Below are 18,018 nucleotides of genomic sequence, written 5' to 3'. Positions count from 1 at the left end.
GCGGTATACCCTTTCCCGCCAGAAGTAAGGGCGAGTTGGGAAACACACCTAAGGGTGGATAAGGCGCTCACACGCTTATAAAAACAAGTGGCGTTACCGTCTCCAGATACGGCCGCCCTCAAGGAGCCAGCTGATAGGAAGCTGAAAAATAGCCTAAGAAGTATATACACACATACTGGTGTTATACTACGACCAGCAATCGCCTCAGACTGGATGTGCAGCGCTGAGGGGGCTTGGTCGGATTTCCTGACTGAAAATTTTGATACCCTTGACAGGGACAAGATTTTATTGTCTATAGAGCATTTTAAGGATGCATTTCTATATATGCGTGATGCGCAGAGGGATATTTGCATTCTGGCATCAAGAGTAAATGTGATGTCCATATCTGCCAGACGAAGACACGACAGTGGTCAGGTGAGGCAGATTCCAGACGGCACATGGAAGTATTGCCGTATAAAGGGGCGGTCCATCGGACCTGGTGGCCATGGCAACAGCTGAAAAATCCACCTTTTGTTCCCCGAGTCACATCTCAGCAGAAAAGGACACAGTCTTTTCAGTCTCAGTCCTTTCGTCCCCATACGGGCAGGCGGGCAAAGGCCAGTCATATCTGCCCAGGGGTAGAGGAAAGGGAAGAAGACTGCAGCAAGCAGCCCATTCCCAGGAACAGAAGCCCTTCACAGCTTCTGCCAAGTCCGCAGCATGACGCTGGGGCAGTACAAGCGGACTCAGGTGCGGTAGGGGGTCATCTCAAGAGTTTCAATTGGAAATTCGAGACGTCTCCTCCTCACAAGTTCCGGAAGTCTATTTTACCAACGTCTACCTCCGACAGGGAGGCAGTATTGGAAACAATTCACAGGCTGTATTCCCAGCAGGTGATAATCAAAGTACCCCTTCTACAACAAGGGAGGGGGTATTATTCCACACTATATTGTGGTACTGAAGCCAAACGGCTCGGTGAGATCTGAAATATTTGAACACTTACATACAAGCGTTCAAATCAAGATGGAGTCACTCAGAGCAGTGATAGCGAACCAGGAAGAAGGGGACGAGATGGTGTCACTGGATATCAGGGACATTTACCTACATGTCCAAATTTGCCCTTCTCACCAAGGGTACTTCAGGTTCGTGGTACAGAACTGTCACTATCAGTTCAGACGCTGCCGTTTGGATTGTCCACGGCGCCCCGGGTCTTTACCAGGGTAATGGCCGAAATGATGATTCTTCTTAAAAGAAACTTGGACGCTTTCCTGATAAGGGCAAGGTCCAGAGAACTGTTGGAGGTCGGAGTAGCACTATCTTTAATAGTTCTACGACAGCACGAGTGGATTCTAAATATTCCAAAATCGTAGCTTTTCCGAGGACACGTCTACTGTTCCTAGGGATGATTCTGGACACAGTCCAGAAAAAGGTGTTTCTCCCAGAGGAGAAAGCCAGGGAGTTATCCGAGCTAATCGGGATCCTCCTAAAACCAGGAAAAGTGTCAGTGCATCATTGCACAAGAGTCCTGGTAAAAATGGTGGCTTATTACGAAGCAATTCCATTCGGCAGATTTCACGCAAGAACTCTTCAGTGGGATCTGCTGGACAAATGGTCCGGATCGCATCTTCAGATGCATCAGCGGATAACCCTATATCCAAGGACAAGGGTGTCTCTCCTGTGGTGATTACAGAGTGCTCATCTTCTAGAGGGCCACAGATTCAGCATTCAGGATTGGATGCTGGTGACCACGGAGGCCAGCCTGAGAGGCTGGGGAGCAGTCACACAGGGAAAAATTTCCAGGAAAGTGTGATCAAGTCTGGAGAATTCTCTCCACATAGATGGAGCTAAGAGCAAAATTATAAGGCTCTAAACTTAGCAAGACCTCTGCTTCAAGATCAGCCGGTATTGATCCAGTGGATAACATCACGGCAGTCGCCCACGTAAACAGAAAGGGCGACACAAGAAGCTGGAGGGCAGTGAAAAAACTGCAAGGATTTTTCGCTAGGCGGAAAATCATGTGATAGCACTGTCAGCAGTGTTCTCTCCGGGAGTGGACGACTGGGAAGCAGACTTCCTCAGCAGGCATGACCTCCACCTGGGAGAGTGGGAACTTCATAGGGAAGTTTTTCCGCATGATTGTGAGCCATTGGCAAAGACCAAAGGTGGAAATGATGGCGTCCCGCCCGAACAAAAAACGGGGCAGGTATTGCGCCAGGTCATGAGACCTTCAGGCGATAGCTGTGGATGTCCTGGTAACACCGTGGGTGTAACAGTCGGTGTATGTGTTCCCTCCTCTGCTTCTCATAACCAAGGTATTGAGAATTATAAGACATAGAGGAGTATGAACTATACTCGTGACTCCGGATTGGCCAAGAGGGACTTGGTACCCGGAACTTCAAGAGATGCTCACAAAGGACTAAGGGCCTGGGGAGCTAAGAAGGGACTTGCTTCAGCAGGTACCATGTCTATTCCAAGACTTACCGCGGCTGCGTTTGACGGCATGGCGGTTGAATGCCGGATCCTGAAGGAAAAAGGCATTCCATAAGAGGTCATACCTACCCTGGTCAAAGCCAGGAAGGAGGTGACCGCACAACGTCATCACCACATGTGGTGAAAATATGTTGCGTGGGTGAGGCCAGGAAGGCCCCACGAAGAAAATTCAACTAGGTCGATTTCTACACTTCCTGAAAACAGGAGTGTTTTGAGCCTAAAATTGGGGTTCTTTAAGGTTTTAAGTTTCGGCCCTGTAGAATTTCTTCCGAAAAGAATTGACTTCAGTTCCTGAAGTACAGATTGTCAAGGGAGTATTGCATATACACCCCTTTTTGTGCCTCTAGTGGCACCGTGGGATCTCAACATAGTGTTGGGATTCCTTAAAATCATATTGGTTTGAACCGCTCAAATCTGTGGATTTGAAATATATCACATGAAAAGTGAACATGCTGTTGACCAATATCTCACATGGACAGTGACCATGCTGTTGGACCTGGCCTCGGCCAGGCGATTGTCAGAATGGGCGGCTTTGTCTTACAAAAGCCCATATTTAATTTTCCATTCGGACAGGGCAGAACTGGGACTCGTCTCCAGTTTTCTTCCTAAGGGGGTGTCAGGTTTTTCACCTGAAACAACCTATTATGGTGCCTGCGGCTTCTAGGGACTTGGAGGACTCCAAGTTACTAGACGTTGTCAGGACCCTAAAAATATATATATATATATATATATATATATATATATATATATATAGTTTAGGACGGCTGGAGTCAGAAAGTCTGACTTGCTGTTTATATTGTATGCACCCAACAAGATGGGTGCTCCTGCGTCTAAACAGACGATTGCACGTTGGATCTGTAGCACAATCCAACTTGCACATTCTGTGGCAGGCGTGCCACAGCCTAAATCTGTAAAGGCCCACTCCACTAGGAAAGTGGGCGCATCTTGGGCGGCTGCCCGAGGGGTCTCGGCATTACAACTTTGCCGAGCAGCTACGTGGTCAGGGGAGAACACGTTTGTAAAATTTTACAAATTTGATACTCTGGCTAAGGAGGACCTGGAGTTCTCTCATTCGGTGCTGCAGAGTCATCCGCACTCTCCCGCCCGTTTGGGAGCTTTGGTATAATCCCCATGGTCCTGACGGAGTCCCCAGCATCCACTAGGACGTTAGAGAAAATAAGAATTTGCTTACCGATAATTCTATTTCTCGTAGTCCGTAGTGGATGCTGGGCGCCCATCCCAAGTGCGGATTGTCTGCAATGCTTGTACATAGTTATTGTTACAAAAATCGGGTTATTCTTGTTGTGAGCCATCTTTTCAGAGGCTACTTCGTTTTGTTATCATACTGTTAACTGGGTTCAGATCACAAGTGGTACGGTGTGATTGGTGTGGCTGGTATGAGTCTTACCCGGGATTCAAGATCCTTCCTTATTGTGTACGCTCGTCCGGGCACAGTACCTAACTGAGGCTTGGAGGAGGGTCATAGGGGGAGGAGCCAGTACACACCATGTGACCTAAAAGCTTTTTTAGATGTGCCCTGTCTCCTGCGGAGCCCGCTATCCCCCATGGTCCTGACGGAGTCCCCAGCATCCACTACGGACTACGAGAAATAGAATTATCGGTAAGTAAATTCTTATTTTTTGCTGCCATCCTACTTTGGGAACTGCTGCTTAGTTTGCTATCAATGAGAACACCTAAGTCTTTTTCCAGTACAGTATCCCCTAATGTTACCCCATTCAGTTTGTAAGTGTTATTTTTGTTCTTGTTACCACAGTGCATTACCTTACACTTGTCTGTGTTGAAGCGCATGCTCCATTTGGCTGCCCATGCTTCTAATTTAACTAAGTCATTCTGAAGAGACTCGGCATCCTTCTCTGTATTTATAGCCTTACACAATTTGGTATCATCTGCAAAAATAGACACCAGATCTTCTGTTAGGTCCTTAATGAAAATGTTGAACAATAGCGGTCCTAATACCGAGACTTGCAGCACACCACTTAGCACTTCAGTCCAATTTGAAAGAGATCCATTAACCACAACGCGCTGCTCTCTGTTATCTAACCAATTCTTGACCCAAGTGCATATTGTGCTTCCTAGCCCTATTTCTTGTAGCTTATAGATAAGTTGCATGTATACAGTAGTATACAGTACTCTGCCCCCACCTTGTAGACACTGCCACTGTAAAGCTCTACCGTCATGTACACTGACACTGTGCAGTCCCACCTGTTCCCCCACTGTGTATACTCTGTCACTGTACAGCACCCCTCTGTCCCCACCCTGTGTACATGATATGATGCAGCTACACCTGTGCCCACTGACACCGTGCATCCCAGCTGTTCCCACACCCTGGTACCAGTGGCGGTTCTTACTTGCTTTTTTCTAGGGGGGCTGCCGCTTCCCCTGTACCCAAAGAGGAGAGGAGACAGTCAGTCACCGGGTCCCAGGACCTGTGCAATTGATCCGGCACGTGCTGGGACCGGCGCATAGAAGGCAGATAGTAGTGTCATATGTGAGATCTGCCGGGGTCCCGGCTGCGGAATGCCGGCATGGGGGCGAGCACAACAAGCCCCTTGCGGGCTTGGTGGCAACCTGCGGGTTCTATTGACACTCTATGGGTGTGTGGACGCCCACAAGTGGGAAGAGTCCCTGTTGTTCGGCATGCCGACCGTCGGGATTGTGAGGATGTGGGATGTAGGGGGAGGTATTGTGACCGGTCACATAACTACATCCCGCCAGATAGGTCTGCGTAAAAGGCAAAAGTGTGGCTTCCTACAAGAAGCCAGCTCTATGCTTTTTTGCAGCCCTGTACAGATTTTATTATGAAAGACTAAATGTAGAATTCTGTTTTGTTGTTATGGATAGGTGGATTAATGCCAAAACAAGAAGCACAAAGTAATTCTTGGTAGGGATTAGAAGAAAATCCCCATGCATTTGCTCTTATTTAATTTTCTTGCAATTTCAGGGAGACATTTTAAGTAGTTTTTATTTACCATGCAAGGAGATATAAATAAACAAATAAACAAAATGTATTCCTGAAAATTCAGGGCGATTCATTTCAAAAGCCGTGATAATTAATGGGCGCCATTGTTGCAATTCACTTGTTTTGGGTGCTTATCGCGCCTGATTAGACAGAGTTTAGCTGCATAAAGCAGCAGCACCCTACTAAACTAATGGACGCGACAGGGAAAAGTGCTGTTTGGGCGCCCAAACCGCTCACTTTTTGCACATTTCAGCTCACCACCTCCAGGACTGCGAGCTGAAATGTGTCTGTCATAACTAATGGGCATCTGATCGGAGCAAAAATTTAGACGCCTATAAAAACAATTGAATTCCCCCACAGACTTCTGCAAAAAATATAAACAAAATAGTTTGTGAGCACTACATGGACATTTCCTGATAAATCCTCAGCAGCAAAAGAACTAATAAATAAATATACATACATACATATATAGGTCACGCACAGGCTTGGACTGGCCCACAGGGATACAGGGGAACCACCGGTGGGCCCCACTGCCTGGGGGCCCACTTCCTGCACTAAGGATCAGGTTCCAGACTGTGCACTTGAATTATACATTATACACGTTACCTTATACTGGACTATGATATATTTTCTACAGTGCATTGCTGTTATTAATCTGACACATTATAATGCATGCAGCAGCTGAATTTACTGTATATATTTATGACGGGGCCCAGATGTTGCACTCTCTAATGGTTAGTCATAACAATGAGGTGGCAGGCCACACCCCCTCTGCAGACTGGACACACCCCTAATATGGGCCCCTACCACTGCATTCCCCCGGTGGGCCCTACATGCCCCAGTCCGACACTGGTCACGCATACCCAACCCATACATACATACATACATACATACATACATACATGAACAACATTACACAAAAACAAAACTTTCAGGAATTTGTATTTTTGTTACTGTATTAAATGTATGACTGAGACATCCACCTACAGTATACTAATTGTTACTGATATCCTGATTTTAATGTCTTATAGATAAATAGAATAATAGGACCCAACAAAGAGATGCTGTTGGACAAACTCACAGAAGTGAAGAACCAGAAATGATCATCTATCAGCAACATTCCGATACAGTAGTTTCACAACAAAATTAAGGATTTGGCTTTAAAATGTTTAGATCGTGAAAGACATAGTAATGTAAAGATCTGCAATATTAATTTAAAATACAAAAATAAACATAAAAAACTTTTTTGTGAATTTTTTTTTTTCAAAATGCAAATCCAAGGGGGGAATTTACTAACATCAAGGGCCAAATGTAATAGAGTGAGCGTTTTAGAAAGTGAGAGATTTGGTAAGGTTGTTCAGGTTTTCTTTAAAGTGGCAATCATTTACACTGCAAACCAGGTTGATCTTGCAGTGTAAATGATTGCCACTTTCAAAAAAAACTGCAAAACCTTACCAAATCTCTCACTTTCTGAAACTCTCACTCTATTACATTTCGCCCCAGGTTTGCATAAGTAGTTGTGTTTTCACTGTGATTTTGAACCCTTCTAATGTACTAAGCTGAAAATCAACTAAAAAACATAGCTAAACCAAGGCTGCCTTAACAGTAGTGTAGGTCCCTGGGCAAAGCAGTGCACTGGGGCCCCTACCCATCCGCCAGCAGCAGGGGTGGGGGGTGCTATCAGCAGCAGCTTTGATGTACTGCAGGCAGTAGGGGGTGTTCTATCTTCCGCTCCGCATGTGGGACCTACACCTAATTACTAATTACTTTTTTAACGCACAGATGGTGGGAGATGGGGTGGGAGGGAGAACACTAAACTGTACAAGAGGACATTGGTCTGAATGAAGGGGCCCTGATGCATGACTTCCAGTGTGGTAGGGGATGTTTAATAAGCAGGGGAGGGATAATACGATAGTGAAGTAGGCTTAAAATTCATAATTTTATGCTGGGAGGGCAGCTTGCTTGACTGCAGATATCTCCAGTTCCCGAATATAGGTTTTTTAGCTTTTAATGGGATAAAAAAACTAGAGAGTCTCCCCTGTCAGAAGGTATTGGGGACTTGGGGATTAGAGTTCAGGAGCCAGAGCAATCCACCAATGAAAATATAAAACTGCATACCAGGTGTGTGGAGCTGGAGCAGGGACCAGCTGCTGGAAGGCTGATATCTCTGGTTATGGGCAAAATAGAGACAATCAGCCAGTGCCCACCAAAAGGGGAGAGTCCCAGATTTTGAAGTATACCCTCAGAAAAACTCTAAGTCAGACAACACCTGAAATATCTGGCTGGGAAGAGCAATTAACAGGCTCGGATGGGGCAGATTTTCAAAAATCTGGTACCCCTGGAAAAAAGGGACATTCGGCTATCAGCATAGGGTCTTTATACTTCTGGAGCCCTTGGGCAAATGCCCATTGAGCCCATATGAAAAGATGGTCCTGAGCTATACTACACTTTAGAACAGAGGCAGCAATTATTTTAGCTGGGGGTGGCAAATTTACATAAATGGTCCAAAATATGATAAACTTTCCAAAGCAGAACAAAACACAAAGGTTTCCGTACAGGTTCAGTTTGACAAAAAAAAACCCTACTTCAAGATATTGACCCAAAAGATCTGGGTGTGCTACCTGCTACCTGTTAGACAACTGTACTGCAAAGGAAAAAAAAGGGGTGGCAATGTGGTGCACTAAGTCAACATAGCTAAAGAATAAATGTTAAAATTTAACTTTTATTATATATATATATATATATATATATATATATATAGATTTCTGTAGGATCCGGCACTCGCTAATATGTTTAAATCTGTCCCCGTTGCCTTCCGCAAAATGCAGCCAAGCTGCTGGATATAAGGAGGATTTCGGCGGCACGCAGGTAAATAAATGACACAGACGCAGCCACTTCAAGCAAGCCAACGTTTCAATGCTATCGCATTTTCCTGCCCTGACGAAAATGCGATAGCATTGAAACGTTGGCTTGCTTGAAGTGGCTGCGTCTGTGTAATTTATTTACCTGAGTGCCGCCAAAATCCTCCATATATATATATATATATAAATGAAATAGGTCCCCCACCTAATTAGGTTAAAAAGCGAAAATATTAAAAGATAGACAATAGACAGGAAATGAAAGATAATAAAATATTGCGCCGGGAAGCCGAAAGCTGCTCCTGCTATAGCTTAATTACTGATTAAAATATGAATAAATCATAAATATATCTACTGTGACTTAAGTTTATATTATATCGTAACCAAGGGCTATATTATCAACCTGGGTATTCTGATATGTAATTAGCTCTAATGAGCAAGAATAACTTCCCTTTTAGTCTGAAAGTGATTAATTTTATAATTAGAGAGTGACTGATCGAGGGTTCTTGGTCATTAACATTGATCTGACCCTGTCAATGCAGGTATAGCTGTCAATTAGTGTGGGAAAAAGGTCTTGTGAAAAATCATTGTTTTATATCTGCATCCAGATTGTACAAATACCTCCGGAATTAATCTGTTTACACTGAGGAAATGCCTATAATAACCCTCCAAAGTGTCCAATATTTAATTGAAAACCACCATACAATTATACAGCTAATAAAACAACTTAAATTCTGCTTAAATCTCTGTTACAAGAGCCCTGCAGTCTATGTCTTTACACAGGTTGAGGTTGTACAAATGGCCTTCAGGGAGGTGGTGTTGTGGGGGTGTGGCACCAACAAGGGTGGGTACGGGTCATTTTCAGGGCATCTATGTGACGTCACACGCAGCCGCTGCAAACAGAAAAATGGCTGCACACCAACTGCATATGCATCCTGGCTTCATATGCAGAGGGTTATCCTTAATTTCAGATTCTGGGATGCAACTGAATTGTAACCGCATCACAGGGCAGTACGTCACATGCTGGGTGACCTTGCCCTGTGCAGGAAGGCCCTCAGCATGTGATCATCAGCAGTAGCTTCATGGACTGGACCCGGATGTGATGTCAGGTGAGTTGTTTGATGCCCTTTCAGCATTTTTATTTTTTCTCCAGTCTAGGTTTGGTGTAGGTTATTTTCCTTCATTTGGGCTGCATTGTACCTTTGCGGGCTCACTTTGCTCGTCATGCTCCGAGCCAGGTGACTTGCCTCACTTCACTCACCACAGGTTACTATTCCCAATAAAAGATGAAGTTGACCCAGTGAATAATGGGAAAGGTATAATGGGGATTGTTACAGGTGGGTTAAGTTCGAGGAGACCCAAATGAGTGGATTCCAAGAAAAGTACTTCAACAACTTGAATATATAGAGTGTATGAATTTATTGTATACTTAGCTAAGGTTATTGATCAATTCAGCAGATGTTCAATACAGCAATCACATCAGCATACTCATCAGCATTTATTGTGTACTTAACTAAGGTTATTGATCAATTCAGCAGATGTTCAATATAGCAATCACATCAGCATACTCAGGAGCCTCACCCTCTTTGTCTAGAGGCTGAGTTATATTCAGATCATCCTGGCACCTCTGCAGTCAATGTCCATCCAGGCTGTCTAGGCTGCTTTAACATTGAAAATGTATATCTTATATAGGCTGGAGAACTCCAGAGTAAGCATATTTCATATGTACAAAGTTCATATTATGAAATATACATAAATGCTAAGAAACAGTGGGGGGGGGGGGGGGGGGGGGGGGGCACTGTTGCCTCAATTTTGAGTGTTAGAAACAACATAAAAATACAAATGTGTAACATGGATTATATACTGTAGATTAACACACAAGGTGAAACACCATTGTCTCAATATGAAGACGCAAACATTCCAATGTTGACATATGTCCAACTCCAAACACTTGTCTTGTGTTTGTCTGTCTCATATAACCAGACAATGGACATTGCCCTTGCTTGTAAAATATACCTGTGTCAGGAATACTGATACACACAGAACATATCAGTTTGTAATAAATATATTTCTCTATCGTCCTAGTGGATGCTGGGGTTCCTGAAAGGACCATGGGGAATAGCGGCTCCGCAGGAGACAGGGCACAAAAAGTAAAGCTTTAGGATCAGGTGGTGTGCACTGGCTCCTCCCCCTATGACCCTCCTCCAAGCCAGTTAGATTTTTGTGCCCGGCCGAGAAGGGTGCAATCTAGGTGGCTCTCCTAAAGAGCTGCTTAGAAAAGTTTAGCTTTGGTTTTTTATTTTACAGTGAGTCCTGCTGGCAACAGGATCACTGCAACGAGGGACTTAGGGGAGAAGAAGTGAACTCACCTGCGTGCAGGATGGATTGGCTTCTTGGCTACTGGACATCAGCTCCAGAGGGACGATCACAGGTACAGCCTGGATGGTCACCGGAGCCTTGCCGCCGGCCCCCTTGCAGATGCTGAAGTAAGAAGAGGTCCAGAATCGGCGGCAGAAGACTCCTCAGTCTTCTAAAGGTAGCGCACAGCACTGCAGCTGTGCGCCATTTTCCTCTCAGCACACTTCACACGGCAGTCACTGAGGGTGCAGGGCGCTGGGAGGGGGGCGCCCTGGGAGGCAAATGAAAACCTATTTTGGCTAAAAATACCTCACATATAGCCTCCGGAGGCTATATGGAGATATTTAACCCCTGCCAGAATCCGTTAAAAGCGGGAGACGAGGCCGCCGAAAAAGGGGCGGGGCCTATCTCCTCAGCACACAGCGCCATTTTCCCTCACAGAAAGGCTGGAGGGAAGGCTCCCAGGCTCTCCCCTGCACTGCACTACAGAAACAGGGTTAAAACAGAGAGGGGGGGCACTAATTTGGCGTTAGAAATATATAAAACAGATGCTATAAGGGAAAACACTTATATAAGGTTGTCCCTATATAATTATAGCGTTTTTGGTGTGTGCTGGCAAACTCTCCCTCTGTCTCTCCAAAGGGCTAGTGGGTCCTGTCCTCTATCAGAGCATTCCCTGTGTGTGTGCTGTGTGTCGGTACGTGTGTGTCGACATGTATGAGGACGATGTTGGTGAGGAGGCGGAGCAATTGCCTGTAATGGTGATGTCACTCTCTAGGGAGTCGACACCGGAATGGATGGCTTATTTAGGGAATTAGGTGATAATGTCAACACGCTGCAAGGTCGGTTGACGACATGAGACGGCCGACAAACAATTAGTACCGGTCCAGACGTCTCAAAAACACCGTCAGGGGTTTTAAAACGCCCGTTTACTTTAGTCGGTCGACACAGACACAGACAGGGACACTGAATCCAGTGTCGACGGTGAATAAACAAACGTATTCCTTATTAGGGCCACACGTTAAAGGCAATGAAGGAGGTGTTACATATTTCTGATACTACAAGTACCACAAAAGAGGGTATTATGTGGGATGTGAAAAAACTACAGTAGTTTTTCCTGAATCAGATAAATTAAATAAAGTGTGTGATGATGCGTGGGTTCCCCCCGATAGAAAATTATGGGTGGTATACCCTTTCCCGCCAGAAGTTAGGGCGCGTTGGGAAACACCCCTTAGGGTGGATAAGGCGCTCACACGCTTATCAAAACAAGTGGCGGTACCGTCTATAGATAGGGCCGTCCTCAAGGACCAGCTGACAGGAGGCTGGAAAATATCATAAAAGTATATACACACATACTGGTGTTATACTGCGACCAGCGATCGCCTCAGCCTGGATGTGCAGAGCTGGGGTGGCTTGGTCGGATTCCCTGACTAAAAATATTGATACCCTTGACAGGGACAGTATTTTATTGACTATAGAGCATTTAAAGGATGCATTTCTATATATGCGAGATGCACAGAGGGATATTTGCACTCTGGCATCAAGAGTAAATGCGATGTCCATATCTGCCAGAAGATGTTATGGACACGACAGTGGTCAGGTGATGCAGATTCCAAACGGCAAAAAGGTGTATTGCCGTATAAAGGAAGAGGAGTTTTTTGGGGTCGGTCCATCGGACCTGGTGGCCACGGCAACTGCTGGAAAATCCACCGTTTTTACCCTAAGTCACATCTCTGCAGAAAAAGACACCGTCTTTTCAACCTCAGTCTTTTCGTCCCTATAAGATCATATCTGCCCAGGGATAGAGGAAAGGGAAGAAGACTGCAGCAGGCAGCCCATTCCCAGGAACAGAAGCGCTCCACCGCTTCTGACAAGTTCTCAGCATGGCGCTGAGACCGTACAGGACCCCTGGATCCTACAAGTAGTATCCCAGGGGTACAGATTGGAATGTAGAGACGTTTCCTCTTCGCAGGCTCCTGAAGTCTGCTTTACCAAGGTCTCCCTCCGACAAGGAGGCAGTATGGAAAAAAATTCACAAGCTGTATTCCCAGCAGGTGATAATTAAATTACCCCTCCTACTACAAGGAAAAGGGGTATTATTCCACACTATATTGTGGTACTGAAGCCAGAAGGCTAGGTGAGACTTATTCTAAAAAAATTTTTGAACACTTACAAAGGTTCAAATCAAGATGGAGTCACTCAGAGCAGTGATAACGAACCAGGAAGAAGGGGACTATATAGTGTCCGGGGACATCAGGGATGCTTACCTCTATGTCCCAAATTTGCCCTTCTCACTAAGGGTACCTCAGGTTCGTGGTGCAGAACTGTCACTATCAGTTTTAGACGCTGCCGTTTGGATTGTCCACGGCACCCCGGGTCTTTACCAAGGTAATGGCCGAAATAATGATTCTTCTTCGAAGAAAAGGCGTCTTAATTATCCCTTACTTGGACGATCTCCTGATAAGGGCATAGTCCAGGGAACAGTTGGAGGTCGGAGTAGCACTATCTCGGATACTGCTACAACAGCACGGGTGGATTCTAAATATTCCAAAATCGCAGCTGATCCCGACGACACGTCTGCTGTGCCTAGGGATGATTCTGGACACAGTCCAGAAAAAGGTGTTTCTCCCGGAAGAGAAAGCCAGGGAGTTATCCGAGCTAGTCAGGAACCTCCTAAAAACAGTGCATCATTGCACAAGGGTCCTGGTAAAAATGGTGGCTTCCTACGAAGCAATTCCATTCGGCAGATTTCACGCAAGAACTTTTCAGTGGGATCTGCTGGAAAAATGGTCCGGATCGCATCTTCAGATGCATCAGCGGATAACCCTATATCCAAGGACAAGGGTGTCTCTCCTGTGGTGGTTATAGAGTGCCCATCTTCTAGAGGGCCGCAGATTTGGCATTCAGGATTGGATGCTGGTGACCACGGAGCCCAGCCCGAGAGGCTGGGGAGCAGTCACACAAGGAAAAAATTTCCAGGGAGTGTGATCAAGTCTGGAGACTTTTCTCCACATAAATATACTGGAGCTAAGGGTAAATTTATAATACTCTAAGCTTAGCAAGACCTCTGCTTCAAGGTCAGCCGGTATTGATCCAGTGGGAAAAACATCACGGCAGTCGCCCACGTAAACAGACAGGGCGACACAAGAAGCAGGAGGGCAATGGCAAAAACTGCAAGGACTTTTCGCTGGGCGGAAAATCATGTGATAGCACTGTCAGCAGTGTTTCATCCCGGGAATGGAAACTGGGAAGCAGACTTCCTCAGCAGGCACGACCTCCACCCGGGAGAGTGGAAACTTCATCGGGAAGTTTTTTCCACATGATTGTAAACCGTTGGGAAATACCAAAGGTGGACATGATGGCGTCCCGTCTGAACAAAAAACGGGACAGGTATTGCGCCAGGTCAAGAGACCCTCAGGCAATAGCTGTGGACGTTCTGGTAACACCGTGGGTGTACCAGTCGGTGTATGTGTTCCCTCCTCTGCTTCTCATACCTAAGGTGCTGAGAATTATAAGACGTAGAGGAGTAAGAACTATACTCATGGCTCCGGATTGGCCAAGAAGGACTTGGTACCCGGAACTTCAAGAGATGCTTACAGAGGTTTTATGGCCTCTGCCGCTAAGAAGGGACTTGCTTCAGCAAGTACCATGTCTGTTCCAAGACTTACCGCAGCTGCGTTTGTCGGCATGGCGGTGGAACGCCGGATCCTAAGGGAAAAAGGCATTCCGGAAGAGGTCATTCCTACCCTGGTCAAAGCCAGAAAGGAGGTGACCGCACAACATTATCACCACATGTGGCGAAAATATGTTGCGTGGTGTGAGGCCAGGAAGGCCCCACAAAGAAATTTCAACTCGGTCGTTTCCTGCATTTCCTGAAAACAGGAGTGTCTATGGGCCTCAAATTGGGGTCCATTAAGGTTCAAATTTCGGCCCTGTCGATTTTCTTCCAGAAAGAATTGGCTTCAGTTCCTGAAGTCCAGAATTTTGTCAAGGGAGTATTGCATATACAACCCCCTTTTGTGCCTCCAGTGGCACTGTGGGATCTCAACGTAGTTCTGGGATTCCTCAAATCACATTGGTTTAAAACCAGTCAAATCTGTGGATTTGAAGCATCTCACATGAAAAGTGACCATGATCTTGGCCCTGGCCTGGACCAGGCGAGTGTCAAATTGGTGGTTTTTTCTCAAAAAAGCCCATATCTGTTTGTCCATTCGGACAGGGCAGAGCTGCGGACTCGTCCCCAGTTCTCTCCCTAAGGTGGTGTCAGTGTTTCACCTGAACCAGCTTATTGTGGTGCCTTGCACCTACTAGGGACTTGGAGGACTCCAAGTTGCTAGATGTTGTCAGGGCCCTGAAAATATGTTCCAGGACGGCTGGAGTCAGGAAAACTGACTTGCTGTTATCCTGTATGCACCCAACAAACTGGGTGCTTTTGCTTCTAAGCAGACTATTGCTAGTTGGATGTGTAATACAATTCAGCTTGCACATTCTGTGGCAGGCCTGCCACAGCCAAAATATGTAAATGCCCATTCCACAAGGAAGGTGGGCTCATCTTGGGCGGCTGCCCGAGGGGTCTCGGCTTTTACAACTTTGCCGAGCGGTTATTTAGTCAGGGGCAAACACGTTTGTAAAATCCTACAAATTTGATACCCTGGCTAAGGAGGACCTGGAGTTCTCTCATTCGGTGCTGCAGAGTCATCCGCACTCTCCCGCCCGTTTGGGAGCTTTGGTATTATCCCCATGGTCCATTCAGGAACCCCAGCATCCACTAGGACGATAGAGAAAATAAGAATTTACTTACCGATAATTCTATTTCTCTGAGTCCGTAGTGGATGCTGGGCGCCCATCCCAAGTGCGGATTATCTGCAATACTTGTACATAGTTACAAAAATCGGGTTATTATTGTTGTGAGCCATCTTTTCAGAGGCTCCGCTGTTATCATACTGTTAACTGGGTTCAGATCACAGGTTGTACAGTGTGATTGGTGTGGCTGGTATGAGTCTTACCCGGGATTCAAAATCCTTCCTTATTATGTACGCTCGTCCGGGCACAGTATCTAACTGGCTTGGAGGAGGGTCATAGGGGGAGGAGCCAGTGCACACCACCTGATCCTAAAGCTTTACTTTTTGTGCCCTGTCTCCTGCGGAGCCGCTATTCCCCATGGTCCTTTCAGGAACCCCAGCATCCACTACGGACTCCGAGAAATAGAATTATCGGTAAGTAAATTCTTATTATTTCCCTTTTATTAAATATATATATATATATATATATATATATATATAAAATTATATTCATAACAAACACCAAACACCTTTCTAAAGATATAACATAAAGCACTCATAGAATTAATTGTATTTGGTGCTAAAAACACTTGAAAGCATGACACTGATGAGATTGATAATAGTGAAACTTAGATTTTTGTATCACTTCTTACATTCCCCCTCTGCTCTCAGTGGTTTTGTACCATATACCTTGCAAGTTATATCCTGTATCAGTTATCATCTTAACATTTTCTAAACAAGAACAAAATGTACCTATTAACTACAGTATATACCATTTTTAATCACCAAATATTGTTAAAAACATAAGCAAAGCATCCTTGTTGGTATAGGATTCCTATGAGCAACCTTTTTAATCCAGAGAATCAATTTGTTGTAGTAAACCAGGATATAATATTCTGGATCATTGTGATTATTTCTATACTCCTCCTTTAACTTTGGAACTCACTTGATATCGGCCGTCAATGGGTAAATAATGCCTGTAAAGTCTAGTTCAATAAAGTCTTGGGATATTGCTGAATGTATGTATCCAAGCAATATATGGTTCAAGTTAAATTTCCCATAATAATGTAGATGGAAATGCTGTGTCATCCATCTTGTGCAAATGTCTTATCTTCATGGTCTTTTTCTTGTATAGGAAACTTCTCACTAGCCATAGTCATCACATGCACATCTCGAGTGAAGTCCTCTCATCTCCTCTTTCAACCAGTGTAGAAGTAATCTGGCTTAAGTATAATAGTGTGATAAACCATTACATTAAAACAAAATAAACATTTCTTTATCCTACTACCAATATCTCTTCTACCTGTTTTTATTGCTAAACATTTCTTCAACACAATCTTATCATAAATATATGTGTTTGTGAAATACCAGAAAATATTCCAAAAGGTCAAGCTTTTACCACCCTCTGGTTAATAAAGCATATATACATACAGCCTGCTCTAAAAACCCAATTTGTATATGCATGAACATTCCTGTTTCCTAAACAACACATCCATTCCTTCAGTCATACTGATATCAGTTTTGTGAATGGTATGACTCATTAAGAGAACCCAAAATACTCTTGTTGTGTCTGTTAAACGGGTGTCTGTCTGTTTGTATCTTCTTGGACATCCCATAAACACAACAAAAAAGTATTTAAGTTTTTGTCAACATCAGGATAGTCTCTGATCTTACATCACTCTGCTTAAGACAACTTCACTCCTGGATGACGATGTTCTGTAGCTGTTAAATACAGCATTCTTCTCCTTCTTGGCAGCAAACAATATATTCAAATTGCCATATTTGTGCAGTTTATATCTCAAAGTTCATGTGCCCCTTTTCAGTGTCAGGGAAGATACTCCACATTTTCAACTGCTGGCAAACTTAACAGTTCTCTGTAATATCAACCATGGTCTGGATACAGGCAATACCTCTGACTTGAGCTTGCTGGAATGAAGCTTCCACTCTTCCATGGCTTGACAACAGCATCAGTATTTGAACCCAGCATCCTAGCACCATCAGTGCTGTCTCTGTGATGACTTGCACACCACGCTTTGCACTCAGTTCTTGTGTCTGCACGCCATTCAAGACATAGGCGTGTATGTCGGCATGTTCCATGTCAGCAACCATCCATATATATTCCATTTCAGCAACCATCCACATAGGCTTGACAATTGTCAAGGCTTGACAGTCTGTAAGGGTTGCAGCAACACTGCAGCAGCAGTCCACACTTGGTCTACATCTGTAAATGTGGCAACATTATACATAAACCAGTATTTCACTCCATCTTTCAATGATTCCTCCCACCGTGGAGCTGTGCTCATGGAGAAATCCAAATTAGACAGTTCTGTTATCTCTGACAACACTGGTTTAAATTTGACAAGTCCAGCAAGTATTTTTGCGATTGCCATTGGAAACTGTGCATCTTTCAACAGTTTCTGTACCACTGAATACATTGGGGTTCGAGTTTCAATACCAAACACAAAATCTGAACTAAATCCCCAAATCAGTGTGTTTCTAACTCTCTGTTGCTCTCTGTTATCAGACAATTTGTCTGTAATGGGTTGAACATCGTAAATCTTTATCAGTGTGT

The 18,018-nt window shown here is 44.7% G+C and overlaps 1 protein-coding gene across 8 annotated transcripts in view; it reads left to right on the top strand.

Moving 5' to 3' along the window:
* The window catches only part of LOC134923511 (uncharacterized), a 210,390-nt gene extending 203,696 nt beyond the window's left edge, over nucleotides 1–6,694 (top strand). For all 8 annotated transcript variants that reach the window (XM_063920809.1, XM_063920793.1, XM_063920825.1 and 5 more), the window contains one exon: nucleotides 6,481–6,694. In XM_063920809.1, the coding sequence (XP_063776879.1) occupies nucleotides 6,481–6,552 (72 nt within the window). In that variant the 3' untranslated portion in view covers nucleotides 6,553–6,694. The remainder of the gene's footprint in view (nucleotides 1–6,480) is intronic.
* The last annotated feature ends 11,324 nt before the right edge of the window (nucleotides 6,695–18,018 follow it).

This window comes from Pseudophryne corroboree, chromosome 1 (genome assembly GCF_028390025.1).
Source record: "Pseudophryne corroboree isolate aPseCor3 chromosome 1, aPseCor3.hap2, whole genome shotgun sequence".
In the NCBI taxonomy this organism is placed as follows: domain Eukaryota; kingdom Metazoa; phylum Chordata; class Amphibia; order Anura; family Myobatrachidae; genus Pseudophryne; species Pseudophryne corroboree.
The sequence above is the reverse complement of the archived record's forward strand: the minus strand, read 5'-3'. Positions and strand labels throughout refer to the sequence as shown.